A 14,971-nucleotide genomic window follows, 5' to 3' on the forward strand; every position below is an offset into this window, starting at 1 on the left:
TGCCAAACTCCAAAATGCTATGGGTCAGGTCACATGGCCCTAGGCATGCCTATTCCCCACCACACATCCATACCCCCCCCCCCACACACACACACCCTATGGCAGCCTTCTTCTCTGAGGGGCTCTCTGGTATTTTAGCTGTACCTGAGCTCTGGCAGCCACAGGCCACACCTTCCCCTTTCCCACCATCCTGAACATGGAGTTGAAGCCCAAGCAGGCCATGACAGGGGCCCTACAGTACTGGGTGATGCAACAATGTGATGTTCTGAGGTCCCACATGGTTCCACGCCAGGTAGGGGGACCCTCCCACCCGAGGCCTCAGAACATTCAGGGACCCCCTGAGGGCTTGGCTCACGCCTCTTTGCTACTCATGGTTCGGCCCACGCCTTCGAGTGGCCCCACTGCAGCCAGCACCCCGCAAAACACACGGGACAGTCAGATGGGAAGGGAAGAAGGGAGTCAGAGAGGGTGTGATGGCAGTAGGTAAAAGGGACCTCTGCCCACAGGAGCAGGAAAGGACCTCCCGCATCGGCCAGTCCAGCCACATGCTGCACAGGAGGAATGCAGGGTGCACCTGGGGAAGGTGGGAAGCAGGGATTCAGGGATCTACACACCAGGCATTACTGAAATTGACCTTTATTTTGTTGTACTAAAACTTTTTGATACAAAGTAACATTTTAGTACAGAACATCCCAGGCTGTCAGATCCGTACCCGCCTGCACACCGCCCATCACAGCCCGATCTGCCTGCAACGTAGAAAAACAGCGTGCAAGCAATGCCTCGAGAATGGTCTACACTTTTTCTCAGTTGTCTGAGCTAGAAAACTTGTACCTGGAAAACAAAGGACAGCACTGAGGACTGAGACTTGTTTCTCTTTTGAACAGCTGTGCAAGAAAATATATCCCTTTTTTTAAAAAAAAAGATGTCAGTAATGACTAAACTACAATCTAGTTTCTAGAATTACAAAGAATCAAATCAAATCAAAGACACCTTGCTATTAAAATGAAATGTTAGGAACAGTATTAAAATATAGGTCCTACCCCCAACAACACTTACGCGGAGCCCGGTATAGTACCTATTAACAGGACACACTGTTTAAGGAAGAACCACATCAAATCTTCAGCCAGACTCGCCCGGCATGGGAAGTGCAAAGGAAAGAAAACGAGAGAAGCCCAACTGAGCCCAAAATAACCCGACAAAGGCCAAAGTCAGGCCCGTGCTGTGAGCCCTGGGACCAAGATGAACAAGGTCGCAGGTTTTCTTTTTAGATATTCAATAGTGGCTACGCTAACCATTAAACTCCCCCTACAAGCTCTCATTCAAACATCTGAAACGTGAATGTTTTCGGATGCACCTACCCTGCTCCACGAAGCTGAAAAAGGCCGTCGGGGCTCTCAGAACCTCGAGGGGAGCCATGGCACGCGTCCACCCTTGCTTGACACCCTGCCTAGGACCTAGCCCTGCAGCTGAGACCCAACGGGGACATGATGGACCAGACAGAATGTTTAAATAACAAATACAGCTGGAGAAGAGTCAGGAGACCGATGAGCGCTTGGGGGGTGGAGAAACAGGAGGGAAAGGCCAAGAGGCGAGTTTGTGAGGATGCCCAAGCTGCCCTCCCGGGCGTGGGAGGAAAACGCAGCGACGGCGAGTTGACCCCACCCAGGGACTGGTTCTGCCATCTCCAGCAGTCTGAGCACCTGAAGTGACGAAGTCCTTTCAGGAGAGGTACCGCCTCTGAGGAGCAGGGAGTCTGCCGAAGCTCTGGTCCCACTGACAAGAACCTCCTGAGGCGGGGCAGCCCACCCCACCCCCCAACCCCGTGAGGTTCCAGGGTCATTTGGGGAACAAAAGCAACAGGGGGCGGAAGGGGTGGGGTGGGCACCAGCAGCATGGGGCGTCCACGTAAACATAACCACCAGATACTTAGAAAAGGCTTGTAAACTTGTGATCTGAAAGGCTCTCTGTGCAGCATCACTGATTGGCTGGCTATAGGAAGGTGGTGTTGTACCCCTCTATCAAGTCTTTTGCGTTTTCTGCTTCGTTTTGTCTTAAAGCACATGTGAGAGGAGCAGTCTGCCAGCCTGGGCCCAGATCCGAGCCGCTGACCCCCTCTGTCTACAAAGGAGGGGCTTCTGGAGTCCTGGTTCTGGATCCTTCCCCTGCATGTTCATAAACAGGCCCATCTCTGTTTTCAGTTGCTGGAGAAGAGCGAGCCGGTCTCCACACCAGCGGGCCGGTCCAGTCGCCTCCTGGTGCCCACCTCCCCTAGAGCGGGCAGGCGGGGATCCACAGGACTTTACTTTGTTCTTGATTGACGGTTGCCAAGATCTGAGTGCAAATGCTCGACAGGGCTCCTCCCTGGACGACCCCTGCAGAAGAGCCCCCCCAAACACACACAGGCCATTCAGCTCCAAGGAAACACCGCTTTGAGGTCAATGAAAACAGTGTGCCCTCTCCACTGCGTGCCCGACTTTATTAAGCAAGGCAGGGCTCCTGTCCCACCCCACCCCGCAACTCTCCTCCCTCTGCCAGAAACTGGGCAAGAGAAGGAAAAGCAACTGCTCCCGAGGAGGTGACCACTCCCAAATAAAGTGTCTGCCCCACTACCGAGGGGTGATGCAGCACATGGGAAGCAGCGTGGGGGACATGTGGCAATACCCCTTTGGCAGAAGTACTGAAGTACTCTACAGAAAACAAGGAGAGGTCTAAGGAACCAGGCGTCTGTGGCCTGGAGAAGAGTCCCAGCAGAGGTGAGGTGCGGAGCCGGGGGACCACTGACACCAGGCTAGGGCTGCTCCCAGTGTGCTCCACAGAACAGCATAGTTGGCAAAGCCCCCTCCCCCCACCCCCTGGATGTGACGAGGAGCACTCAGAAAGTGACAGCATTTAGAATGCTCTGGGAATGGGACGGTTTGACTTTATGTCTGTTGAATGCAATTAAAAAAAAATAGGGATTTTTTTTTTAAGTTGTAGCGTTTTCATATTTCATTTTTCTAGGAGTCATTTACCTATTTGACTAAAGCACTGGGCGGTGGTGAAGTGCAAATTAAAATTGCATGTGTGCACAGTGCGTGTGCACACAGACAAGACCACACTGGGTCCTGGACTTGCCCTACAGGAAGCTCCGTACCAGATGACAACGTTGCACGACACAGTTAAATCCCTGACCCCTCCTCTCTCTGGCCTCATGCTAACCCCATGCAGTGGCTGATTCTACCCCAGCGGCTGAAATGCAGAAGGTGAGACGGCAGCAGGGGAGCGGGAGCCCTGCTTCTGCGGACATGGCTGACTTTACAAAGCAGAGATGGTAAGAGCACATCTTTTCCTCACCAAATCCCACGGCAAAACTGGCCTCCCCTGGAGGGGTGGGGGACAGAGGCCACATGCACCACTGGGGGCCTCTCAGGCTTCCCAAGTGCCCGGGACACTGCAGCTGTGCGGCACGGCGGCCTTGCTGCAAGCACTGGGGCAGACGAGGACAGACTATGACCTGAGGCCAGCCAGGGGGCTGAGCGCTCCTCCCTGGGGAAAGCCGGGCTCTGCCTGTGACTGCACCCCAACACCTCACCTGTCCAGGAGGGGGACTGCCACCTGTTCAGACCAGGCTGGCTGTGGAAGCCCGTGTCCATCCCCCCATCCAAGCTGGTCACCTACCTGTGAAGTACCTGCTGTACTCCTGTTCAATCTTCTGAGCTGTCTCAAACTGCTCTTTGGAATGCCTCTGTGTCACCTTGTCCCTCAGGTAGATGGGGTCTCTCTGCTCCCTGTTGGGACAGTCGGGCAACCAGGCTGAGCCTCAAGTCTCCCCAGGGCGTTCGTCTTTGTCCAGGGCAGCAGGGGCTCCAGCAAGGCAGGGGCGAAGGCAGGGTGCTCCACCACAGAGCAGGTCCCCGGGGAAGGTGGGCACCCGGCACGTGCACAGGCAGCCAGAGGGCACCGGGCACATGCGGGAGCACACAGCACAGGGAGGCCAGGCGTGGAGGGCCAGTCGTGAGCAGGACTGGGCAGACCCAGCCCCAGCCCCCCATTGCACACTGAGAGGAAAGGGGGAGGACGGGAGGAGGGAGGCAATGCATACAGAGATGGCCATGCTCAGGAACTGGCCAGGTGGCCAGAGCCACAGCTGGCGTGGACCCTGGCTGAGCCACAGGGGCCGGGCACCTACTTGATGTGCTTGGCACTCTTGTAGTGGATGAAGATGACGATAGGGTAGATGTGCATGTGGTGCAGGCGCTCGATGGCGTGGGGGGCGACGTCCAGGAGGCAGTGTCGGTTCTGTGGGGTGGGTGCAGACCGAGTGTGGAGGGCAGGCAGGGGCCAGTCTTCAGCAGACACCTTCCGCGCTGCTCTTCTGACACCAAGGGGGCGCCACTCCCCCAACAACCCCCACCGCCTCATCCACCTCTACCCTCCCTCACAACGGAGATGCGAAAGAGGCAGCAGAGCCAGTCTCTCGGAGGGCCACACAGAAGACCCGCAGGGAGACCTCACCCAGGAACGTCTCCCCACACGGGCAGTTCTGATAGCTGTCACAGCCCGGAACAGGGCTGAGTGGCTGGCCAGCCCAACTCCAAACTTCCTGTCCTGTCTCTGCCTTGATGTAGGGACCTTCCTACAGCCCCAACCCATCCCAGCCCCACAGACACTCTGCCAGACTAGGGGAATGGGCACATGCACATTTGTGTGGCTGTGACTGGAATACATCCCACAGGTCCCCCGAGACTCCTGGGTGGCTGCTTTGCCAACACACCCTATAGCTGCCCCCTCCTCTTACTGCCCAGTGCATAAACCCCAGGACATCAGAAGCATCAGATCCTGTCAGATCCTGCTGTCAGGTCCCTTCTTGGGGGCAGGGACCTGACAGAATGTTGCTCCCTGTCCCTAAAAACTGCGGAGGAGTTCAGAGTCTGCTTTCAGGGTCCCTGTCCTAGGATACCCCGCGAGAGGACTTCCCCCACAGTCCCGGGCTCTTCTCAGACCCCCTCTCATGACACCACCGGGAAACTTGTGTGCTAGTCATGCCACAGGAGCACACACCCCGGGGCTCCCACAGGCACTCAGCCCTCGGGCTCAGGCCACAGGTACCTTTTCTGTGATCTCCTTTATTGAAGCCACCGTGGTCACATCAAAATGGCCGCTCCTCCGCTTGTAGTCGACAAACAGGCAGTCTTTAACGCCCCGCTCAATGGCCTGCTGGGAGGCCTTCATCACCTCTGCAAGGCACAGGCATAGAGGTCAGGGTGCCCAGGGCCTGCAGAGCCCTGACGGAGCGAGGATGAACACGGCACAGCCACCCTAGGTGCCCCTAATGCTGTCCTCTCTGGGAGGCCACAGGCAGGTCCTGAGTAAGCAGGGGGTTGGCAGGTGGACAAGGACAGACACAACCCAGTGAGTGGGCTCCAAGGGCAGCCCCTTACCCAGTGGGCATCTGCAGAACTTGCCAGGAGCTTCATTTATCAGCATTTCCTTCACCACATCCAGCAGAGGCCCCAGAATCAGGACAGGCCTCAGAGAGGTGCAGTCCACCTTCTGGACCCGCTGATAGGCCAGACTCACTGAATCTGAGGGAGAGAGCACGGCAGTGTCACAGCCCAGTATGGAACAGAGGGCAGGGGTAGGACTGGGCACCCTACACACTGACCCCGGGTAGGCCCACCCCCTTCACACATGCAGAGCCAGGGAGGGTGGCACACCTGTCTGGTTTTCCTGGGACTTCCCCAGCTTTAGTGCCAGCAGTCCCACAGCCCAGGCACACGAGGGCACAGTCCCTCTTGAAACCCAAACACACCCTCCCTCCTGGGCCGTGGGTGCCGACCATCGCAGCGCTTCCTCATGTGCCCCAGGCCTGCTGCACCTGCCAGATCTCCTGTGCTCCCTGACCCAGCAGCTATGACTCTGACCCAGATGTACCAGTGGGTGACAGAGAGGCACCCTAGGCCCCGGCCCATGGGGCAGAATGGGAGGATGCTGTGAACCAGCTCTGACCATGCAGATAGGGACAATCCTTAAAATGACAAGCCTCATCTCACACCAGTCAGAATGGCAGTCATCAAGAATGCAGATAATAAATGCTGGAGAGAATGTGGAAAAAAGGAATTTTTTACACTGTTGGTGGGATTGTGAATTAATACAACAACTTTGGAAATCAGTATGGAGAAGCCTCAACGGACTAGGCATGGAACCACACATGACCCAGCTATAACCACTCGTTGGTATTTAGCCTAAAGAAATAAAGTTGTCATACTACAGTGATACACACACACCCATGTTTACAGCGGCACAATTCCCAATAGCTAAACTATGGAACCAGCCTGGGTGTCCATCAATAGATGAATAGATAAAATGTATATACACAGTGGAACTGTGTTCAGCCATAAAGATGTCATTTGCAGGAAAATGGATGGAACTAGACAATGGTGTTAAATGAAATTAGTCAAACTGAGGTCAACGGTTATAGGTTTTCTCTCATTTGCAGAAGATAGGAAAAAAGGGGGGGGTGGGGAGTGGGGGCAGGTATCTCATGAAAATCAAAGGGAGATGAGTAGAGGAAAGGAACCAGGAATGGGAGGCAGGGAGGAAGGAGGGAAGTGCTAGGGAGTGATACTGTCGGTCGTGTGCATGTACGAATATGTAGTAACAAATCCCATCATACGTACAACTATAATGCTCCAATTAAAAACGGGGAGAGGGGGACAACAAAAATGACAGAGCCATGTAGCTGAAGGGACCTGGGTCCTAAGATGGTTCTCAAGACAGACCACCCTTCGGCTGAACCTGCACATGGCAGAGAAATGAGCAGAGAAAATGCAGCCCTGTCTGGCTAAACCACTGCTATTTGGGTTCAAAGCAGTCAAACCAGTATCCCAGCTGATACATGAAGTGAGCTTCCCCTCCCCCACAAGCACAAGAAAATCCTTGCAGGAAGAGACTGTCCAGAACCAGCGAGCACAGTGCTCCTTGGCATCTACCTGGAGTACGCCATGTGCTGGCATCTCAAGACGCAGGAGGTACAAATCCCTGCCATTCAAGAGCTCAGAGTCTGACCAGGGCCATGAGATGGCAGCACCAGACACCAGGGCCAGAGCTGCCTGATTCCAGGCAAGACAGCAGAGGGCCCAGGGAGCAGTGTGGTGCGGCAGCACTGAGGCCGGATGGGAGGATTGGAGACCACAGGGCAGGCCCTCGAGGACAGCATGCTGAGCTGAGCCAAGGAGAGGGCGGAGGAGAGGTGGGGGATGAGGAGGGGGTGGCTGGGTGGGAAGAACCTGAGTAGCTCTGCAGAACAGGCTGTGACGAGGAAACAGGGGAGCAGGGACCTGGTGCTGTGACAGGAGCAGCAACCCTGTGGGAAGCACTCAGGAAGAAGGGACAAGGCTGCCTGCCCTCACTGCACCCCAGCACAGGGTGTTCTAAAATAGACGATCATCCACGTGCACCCGGCTTCCTGGGAAGCTGTTGCCGGCCAGCCGATCTGCTGTTTGAAAAGCATGGGGAGGACTTGGTGGCCACATTCACTGCCCTGGAACCCCCATGCAACTTCTCTTTTAAAGATTAAACCTTCACAGATGAAGCCAGCACCCTCCTGTTGCCCATCCCCAGCCCCCTCCTCAGAGGCCACCACTAATGTGAGCGGAAGTTTACCCTTCCGTGTATTATTCTTGTAAGGGGATTGCTATATGTTTGGGAAAAATCTAGAAAATGTGTGTGTGTGTATGTATGTGTGTGTGTACATGTGTTCAACAAAAAAGATATGACACTGTAAATGCTTTGCAATTCCTCCTCTCCCTAGGTAGTTTCTACAGCGTGCTGGTGCTAATTCATGCTGACCTCTATTCCTTTTGAAGAGCCCCCATATGAACCTGCTTCCAACCCAGGTAGAGGGCTGCTACCAAGAGGCTGGGGACTCGGGCAGTTTTTAGAACTCTCTAAGACTGGTGAGAACAATATGGAGCTTAGGACAGCTCAGGCAACCAGAACTGAGAAGCCACAGTTCCAGAGGGAAGGGAAGAGGTACAGAACTGAGTCTGATATCAGCAGTTTTCCATGAAAACCATCTGGCAAATTCTTAAGCTGCGAGGAGCAAGAGGCAACAGGTCTAAGAAGCCATGAACCGCAGAGTCCCTGCAGTCCTGTGGTACTGAAGGGAAAGGCTGGTGCCCAAAGGAGGAGGGGCCCTGTGCAACGGCTCAGGCGCTCAGATGACCCAGAAACCCCGAACCAGGGTGAAGCAAACTGCACAAAAGCTGCTGCCAGTCTGAAGCCATCTTAGCTCCTGCCTGGACCAGGTGAGCTGCCACCAGTGCCAGCTCTGGAGCAGGGGTCCAGCCCTCTCCAGAAGACAGGAATATCATTCAGGGCTCGGACATTCTTAGCTTCAGGGCTCGGACATTCTTAGAAGTTCTGACATTTCAATCAACAATGTCCAGGATTCCAAGCAAAAAGACAAGAGACACACTGGCAGTTTCTGAAACTAAGAACACACTGGATATGACAGAAAAGGGGGATAATGCCTAGGGAAAAGGCCCCAGAAAAATATCCAGGGTGGCTAAAGCACAGAGAGAAAAACAGATGGAAAGTAGAGGGGCACAGAGTGCAGGGGACAGAGGCATCCCAAGGCCCATCCAAGAACTAAGGTACAAGAAAGGCGAGAGGAGCCCAGAAACAGTCTCAAACAACGGCAGAACTTATCCACAACGTCAAGCTACAGATCTAAAAAGTGTTAAGAAGCACGTGAGCAGGATACGCCACCAAGGAAACTGCCCACGGGCAGACACCACAGTGTGACTGCTGAGAAACCCAAGACGCTAGAACAGCCAGGAGCCGGGGGAGCGCGTTACCTTCTGCACAAAACCAAGAGAAAGCCCACCCTCCCCAGGAACACCAGGTGGCAGCCCCCAAAGTGCCCCCCAGAATCGGCTTCCTAGCCCCCAGAACGTGTGACTGCTGCCTTCTATAACAGGAGGTAAGGCTCTCAAAGAGGAAGGGCTTTTCCTGGATCCGCAGGGTGGGCCCTACAAGCAAGCCATCAGGTGTGTCCTGAGAGGTAGAGCGAGTTTGGGTCAGACATGCATGGAGGAGAAACTAATGTGAAAACAGATGACAGAGAGGTTTGAAGATGGTGGTGATGTGGCCTCAAGCAGAAAAATGCTGGCGGCCACCAGGAGCTAGAAGAGGTCAGAACTGAGGCTCTGCTCCATCCTTGGAGGGATGTCAGCGGCCCTCCTGACGGCTGGATTTCAGTCCAGGATGCTGATTTTGGATTTCTGGCCTCCAGAATCAATGAGAGAACAAATGCGTGTTGTTTGAAATCACATGATTTGTGGCAATTTGTATGGCAGCCAGAGGAACCGAATATGCAGTAAGAGCCACAGACGGTGAAGGACAACTTTAAAGTGCTTCAATCGTCAGTCCTTGTATCCCTGGGTTCTGTGTGCATGGATTACACTACAGACTGAAAAGATTCTGGGGAAAAATCACATCTATGCTGAACACATACAGACTTTTGTCATTATTCCCAGAGCAATATAATCTAACAGCAACTGACATCATATTTACACTGACTACATACTATAAATACCAGAGATGACTTTTAGTGGACAGGAGCATGTGGGCAGGTTATATGCAAATACTGTGTCACTTTCTATAAAAGGACTTGGGTCTCTGAATATTTTATCTGCAGAGGGGCATAGAACCAACCGCCCACAGATACCCAGGGACAACTGTGAACACCAGTCATAAATTTCCGTATCCAAAGAGTATTCATGAAAACAATGTAACATAGACATTTTGAGACAACACTGTCTTCCACCTAGGGTGCCTTATATGGTGGGAGAGAATGCATCACCCACAAACCTGCACTACAAGGCATGCTCAAGGGAATTGTTCAGAAAGAAAACAGAACCAGAAGGAAGCTCAGAAGTGCAGGAAGGAACGAGGGTGGGGAAAGGGCACAACAGGTGGCTGTTCTGCAAACCCATAATGCTGGCTTGGGTTTGAAACACACGGAATTAAAATGGTAACAATGCAAAAGTTGGGAAGGTGGTAAACGGAGTTAGAGGGCCCAGTGTCACTAGGGCAGTGGTCACAGCAATGCCTTATGTTAGCAGCAAGTCAAAGAAGCATGCTATGAGGGCTATGGAAGCCCCCACAAGATAAAAACCAGTAACTAAATGAAAACCAGTAACTAAGAACAAGAGATGTGGTAGGAACAGAATAATAAAAATAAGTGATCCAAAAAAAAAAAAAAAAGCAAGAAGGGAAAGACAAGGAAATATAAAATGTGTTGGACAAACTACATTTTAATCACAGATTCAACACCCTGATTAAATAATAAAGGCACAAGGCACAGTGGTGCAAAACCATAATCCCTGCTACTCGGGAGGCTGAGGCAAGAGGATTGCAAGTTCGAGGCCAGCTTCGGCAACTAAGCCAGATTCTTGTCTCAAAATAAAATAAAAAGGGCTGGAGACACGGCTCAGTAATAGAGCACCCCGTCCCCAGTACGCAAAACAAGCAAACAAAACCCAAGAATATTGCAGATGTGCTCATTATGAACACTCATCCTGTTCGCTTTTCTGGAAATGTATGTGTACTCTGTGGTACACGTGTCACATTGAAAAGGCAGACTGCCATGTGCATTAAAACACACACACACACACACACACACAGCTTATAAGTAGTAAGTAAAGCTGAAAAAATTTAAAAGCCAAGGGGACCTCTATTGCGTCTAAAGTCCCAGTTGTGAAGCTTCAGCAAACTGCACTAGGTGACTTGCCTTCAAAGAGTGGGAGGGAGTCGTTGGAGAAGGTGTCCAAGGCCAGGAGGTCTTTCCCGTCTTTGGACCCACTGCGTTTGTGCTTGTGCTTCCTTCGAAAGAAGGACCGGCGAGCGGCTGCTGACAGCGTCTTGGCGGCGCTACTGTCGTCTTTGACCTCGGACATGCTGAGCCTCCTGGAGAATTCTTGGTCCATCCTGCAGTCACAGGGAGTGGCAATGCTGGGGAGGGCCACGGAGACAGACCCTGGCCCACCTCCCAGCAAGGGAAGCCAGGCCTCCCCACACCACCAGGCACCTTGGTTACCACTGTGGTGCCTGGACGGGCTCTCAGAGCAGAGAGATGGCCACCAGGGTGCGCTCACCTCAGTGTCAGAGGAGCGGCTGGGGCGGGCTTCACCTGCTGTCCCTACAAGTTAGGCTTCCTGCCTGGGAATTGACCAGCACAGGGCCACAGGCTGCAGGCTGCAGCGTGAAGGGTGCAAGCCAGACACAAAAGGTCACGCACCATGTGGTCCCAGCCCCTCCAAGTCCCCGACAGGGAAACTTGTCCAACTGTCGATCAGTGGCTGCTTAGGGCTGAGGGCCAGAAGAAGAGGGGAGGACAAAGGGATGCCGTGTGCCGTGGTTTGAGTGTGTCCCCCAAAGGGCCATGTCCCCAGTGTGACCATGTGGAGGTGGAGGAACCTTTAAGAGGTGGGGGTGTGGGGCCACACCCCTGTAACCCAGTGACCAGGAAGCTAGGGCGGGAGGATCACCAAGTTCAAGGCCAGTAACTTAGCAAGACCCTGTCACAAAAATAAAAGGGGCTAGTCTGGGTGTCCACTGACATACAAAGGAACGGATAAAGAAAATGTACTGACACGAGAGTTTTATTCAACCATACAGAAAAATAAAATTATGTCCTTTTTCAGAAAATGGGTAGAACTGGAGACCATTGTGTTAAGTGAAATAAGCCAAACTCAGGTCAAGGGTCATGTTTTCTCTCATATGAGGATGCTAGAGAGGAAAAAGGAAAAGAGAGGTAGGGGCAGATCTCTTGAAAATCAAAGGGAGGTCGGAAAGGCAGGGAGGGAGGGGGAAGGGCTGGGGAGTGATAACTGGCCAAATTACATTGTTACACTGTGTACAAGTGCCAGTATGAAGGACTATCCATCCCTATGTGCAGCTGTAATGCGACAACAAAAAAAAATGTAGAGAAAATAAATAAAAATGCATCCACGCCAGCAAAAAAAAAAAAAGATTAAAGGGGGGGTGCTGAGACTGCAGTTCAGTTGTACAGCACCCTTGGGTTCTATCCGTAGTACTAACCTCCTCCACCTCACCCCCAAAAAAGAGGTGCGGGTTAGTGGAAGGTGGTTAGATCACTTGGGGCTCTACCCTTGGAGAGATTAAGATAGTTCTCATGGGACCTCAGTTAGTTCCTGTAAGAATGGGTTATTATCAAAAGGCCAAGCCTAGCCCCTGACCCCCTCCTTCCTATCTTGCCATGTGACCTCTCCTCCTTATATACAAGGCTGGTCCCTTGTGTTTCCCTACCACACTGTAATACAGCCCAGCGGAAACTCTCCGGAGACAGAACTAATGGGGCACCCTAATCTTACACTTTCAGCTTCCAGAACTGAAAGCTAAAAACCTCTTTTCTTTATAAATTATCCAGCCTTGGTTAGTTACAGCAACAGGAAACAAACATAATAAGACAAATGGGTATGGAGCTTCTTTCTGAGATGATGAAAATATTCTCCAGTTGACTGTGAATATCGGTGAACACACTGAACACCACTGAATTGTGTACTTGGGGAGTTGTAGGATATGTGAATTATAGCTCCATAAATCTGTTTTAAAAATAGTGATGCCGGGGGCTGGGGACATGGCTCAGTTGGTAGAGTGCTCACCTTGCATACACAAGGCCTTGGGTTCAATCCCCAGCACCACACACACCAAAAATAGTGAGACCTCTGACTGGCCACTCAGCTTCTGCACTCTGACTTATGACACCACCTGCTTTTTGAACATGCGACATTGGCAACAGAGATAGCCCAGAAGCTGTCATGAGCAACAGAACCAGTCCTCCGGGAGCTCAAGCCCAGCCTCGCCCTGTGGGACAGCTCTGTGAATGTGGACCCTACGGCCCCACCCAGGGAGAGACACTCACACGTATTTGCTGGGAATCTGCCCACGCTGGATCTTCTGGGCGTTCTCATCCAGCTGCCACGCCATCCAGGACCCGAATGTGCCCTGGGGCAAGGTGTCGTCCACGTAGAGAATGTCGTCCTTCCTAAAGCTCAGCTCATGCTCCACCTCGGCCAGCCGGTCATACAGGGCCCTGGAGCAAGGGACGGAGGGAGTTCCATCAGGATGCGGCCAGTGGCCAGGGGTGCACCAGACTCTGAAGGCCGTTGCTCTGCTTTGCCCCCAACTCTGTCAGGAGCAGGATCCCATTCTGGGCTGGCTCCCAGGCAGGACACCTTGGCATCCTCCCTATCACTGAGGGAGCTTCTAGCCCAGGAACAGGCTGGATCTTCCTCTTCCAAATGGGCCTTTCCCATCCGCTTCCTTCCCAGGAGTCAAGGCCCCTGGTTCCCCCAGACAGAAACCTCTGGAGACACACGCTCTCCCGCCCTCAGGACAAGAAGCGGAACTCATCAGCTTCTCATCCTTCCTATGGTCTCAGATTGTAGGAAATGCAAAGAAAGCTCTGACCACTCACAGAAAACGCTCGACGCCCTCCCCACGTGCCATGTACCACATGGTACTTAAGGGCACCATAGACACCTGAAGCCCACACACTCTGCACATCTCGGTCAGGAGCAGATACAAGGAAAATGGGGCTCTACAGCCTCCAAATTCCCTAGGCCCCCTAACCCTAAAAAAGGGAGCTCAAATGTTTCCTTAGGTTCTCAAGCATTTTTCTAACTCAAAAGAATTCTACCTAGGCACAAGTATGCCAATCACAGCCCCAGCCTTGGGCACAGAGCAGAGAGGCAACCATTCACCAGGAGCAGTCTCCACTGAGAGCCCCTGCCTATCCCTGAATCCCCAGCTGCTGGTACCTGATGTAGAAGCTGTCACCAGGCAGGCCCTTGATCCTGGTGAACTCCTCTGGGCGGTACTGCACCTTCAGGCGGACACTGTCTTTGGGCTTCAGCATCTCCACGTAGACTTCCTCCACCGTCTTATTGCGCACATCCAGGTTGCCATACTGTCCAGGGACACAGAAGCCGGGGTCAGAAGGGCAATGGCCAGTATGCAGTCCTGGTACCCACCAATGTGGAGATTCAATCCCTGATGTGAGACTGCCCACCTCCCCTGTGCAGGGAGGGCCGGGTCCTTATGGTCCTCCCAGAGCCTGAGATCTGCACACACTTCCTGGTCCCCCTGCTCTGCCCTCTACAGCTTCTCCCAAGAAAAACCCTCAAGGAAGGCTTTCCCCAACATGGCCCTGCCTCTTGCTTATGAAACTACCTTTACCATCTGTGAGCCATCCCCCGGGGACACAGGAGTGCCATTGAGAAGATGGCAACCTCCCTAATCAGAGACTTGCTGCTGGCAAGAGACGCATTTCCTTTCAATGCCAGAGCCAGGACCAAGCCCTCTCCTTCTTTTGGTGGCCTGCCTCATGGCAGTGACACCCCTGAGGGGTGTGGCAGCATCGCAGGTTCGCAAAGATGAATAATCAGCCCCGTCAGGTCACCAGGTGAGGGGTGTGCTCCTCTGTCCTCTGTCCTCTGTGCCACCTGAGATGGCACCAGCCCTGCCACAGGGACAGTGGCCTAGCCCACTCAAGAGTACTCACCTCGAGGATCAGGTCCCCTGGCACCAGGCCATCGGGACCCCTGGCAGGACTGTCATCCTCTACTTCGGCCACAAACACCCCGTGCAGGTTCCCACCACACAAATGCACCCCAAGGTCCAGTTGAGACTTCTTGATGAAGACAATGCGTGGTTCCGGGGTCTTCTTGTTGGCATCTCCCATGATCCTTTTAGGAAGGAAAAGGGAGTTTCTCAATCATGCGCAAGGCGGGAGGAGGACAGGAAAATAAGTGGCTAGAGCCCCAGCTCTTTCTGCTTGCTTTACGGGTCTCAGAGCCCAGGTTCCCCAGAGGCCCTTGCCACAGGCTCTAGTTCTACTGATGCAGGGCACATGGCAGGAGGCTGAGGTGCAGTGAGGGTAAAAACATGGCTTAGGTCACAA

At 53.2% G+C, this 14,971-nt stretch overlaps 1 protein-coding gene across 2 annotated transcripts in view; it reads right to left on the reverse strand.

Moving 5' to 3' along the window:
* Nucleotides 1-258: 258 nt before the first annotated feature.
* The window catches only part of DLG5 (discs large MAGUK scaffold protein 5), a 111,754-nt gene continuing 97,041 nt past the window's right edge, over nucleotides 259-14,971 (reverse strand). Inside the window, exons 24-32 of one of the 2 annotated variants that reach the window (XM_081267355.1) lie at nucleotides 14,573-14,756; nucleotides 13,830-13,978; nucleotides 12,932-13,102; nucleotides 10,778-10,974; nucleotides 5,421-5,564; nucleotides 5,089-5,216; nucleotides 4,169-4,278; nucleotides 3,658-3,767; nucleotides 259-2,372 (exon numbers count right to left, since the gene is read on the reverse strand). In XM_081267355.1, the coding sequence (XP_081123481.1) occupies nucleotides 2,269-2,372; nucleotides 3,658-3,767; nucleotides 4,169-4,278; nucleotides 5,089-5,216; nucleotides 5,421-5,564; nucleotides 10,778-10,974; nucleotides 12,932-13,102; nucleotides 13,830-13,978; nucleotides 14,573-14,756 (1,297 nt within the window). In that variant the 3' untranslated portion in view covers nucleotides 259-2,268. The remainder of the gene's footprint in view (nucleotides 2,373-3,657; nucleotides 3,768-4,168; nucleotides 4,279-5,088; nucleotides 5,217-5,420; nucleotides 5,565-10,777; nucleotides 10,975-12,931; nucleotides 13,103-13,829; nucleotides 13,979-14,572; nucleotides 14,757-14,971) is intronic. The other variant, XM_081267354.1, reaches the window with a different exon arrangement.

Source organism: Spermophilus citellus (assembly GCF_964194105.1).
Source record: "Spermophilus citellus genome assembly, chromosome: 15".
Taxonomy (NCBI): domain Eukaryota; kingdom Metazoa; phylum Chordata; class Mammalia; order Rodentia; family Sciuridae; genus Spermophilus; species Spermophilus citellus.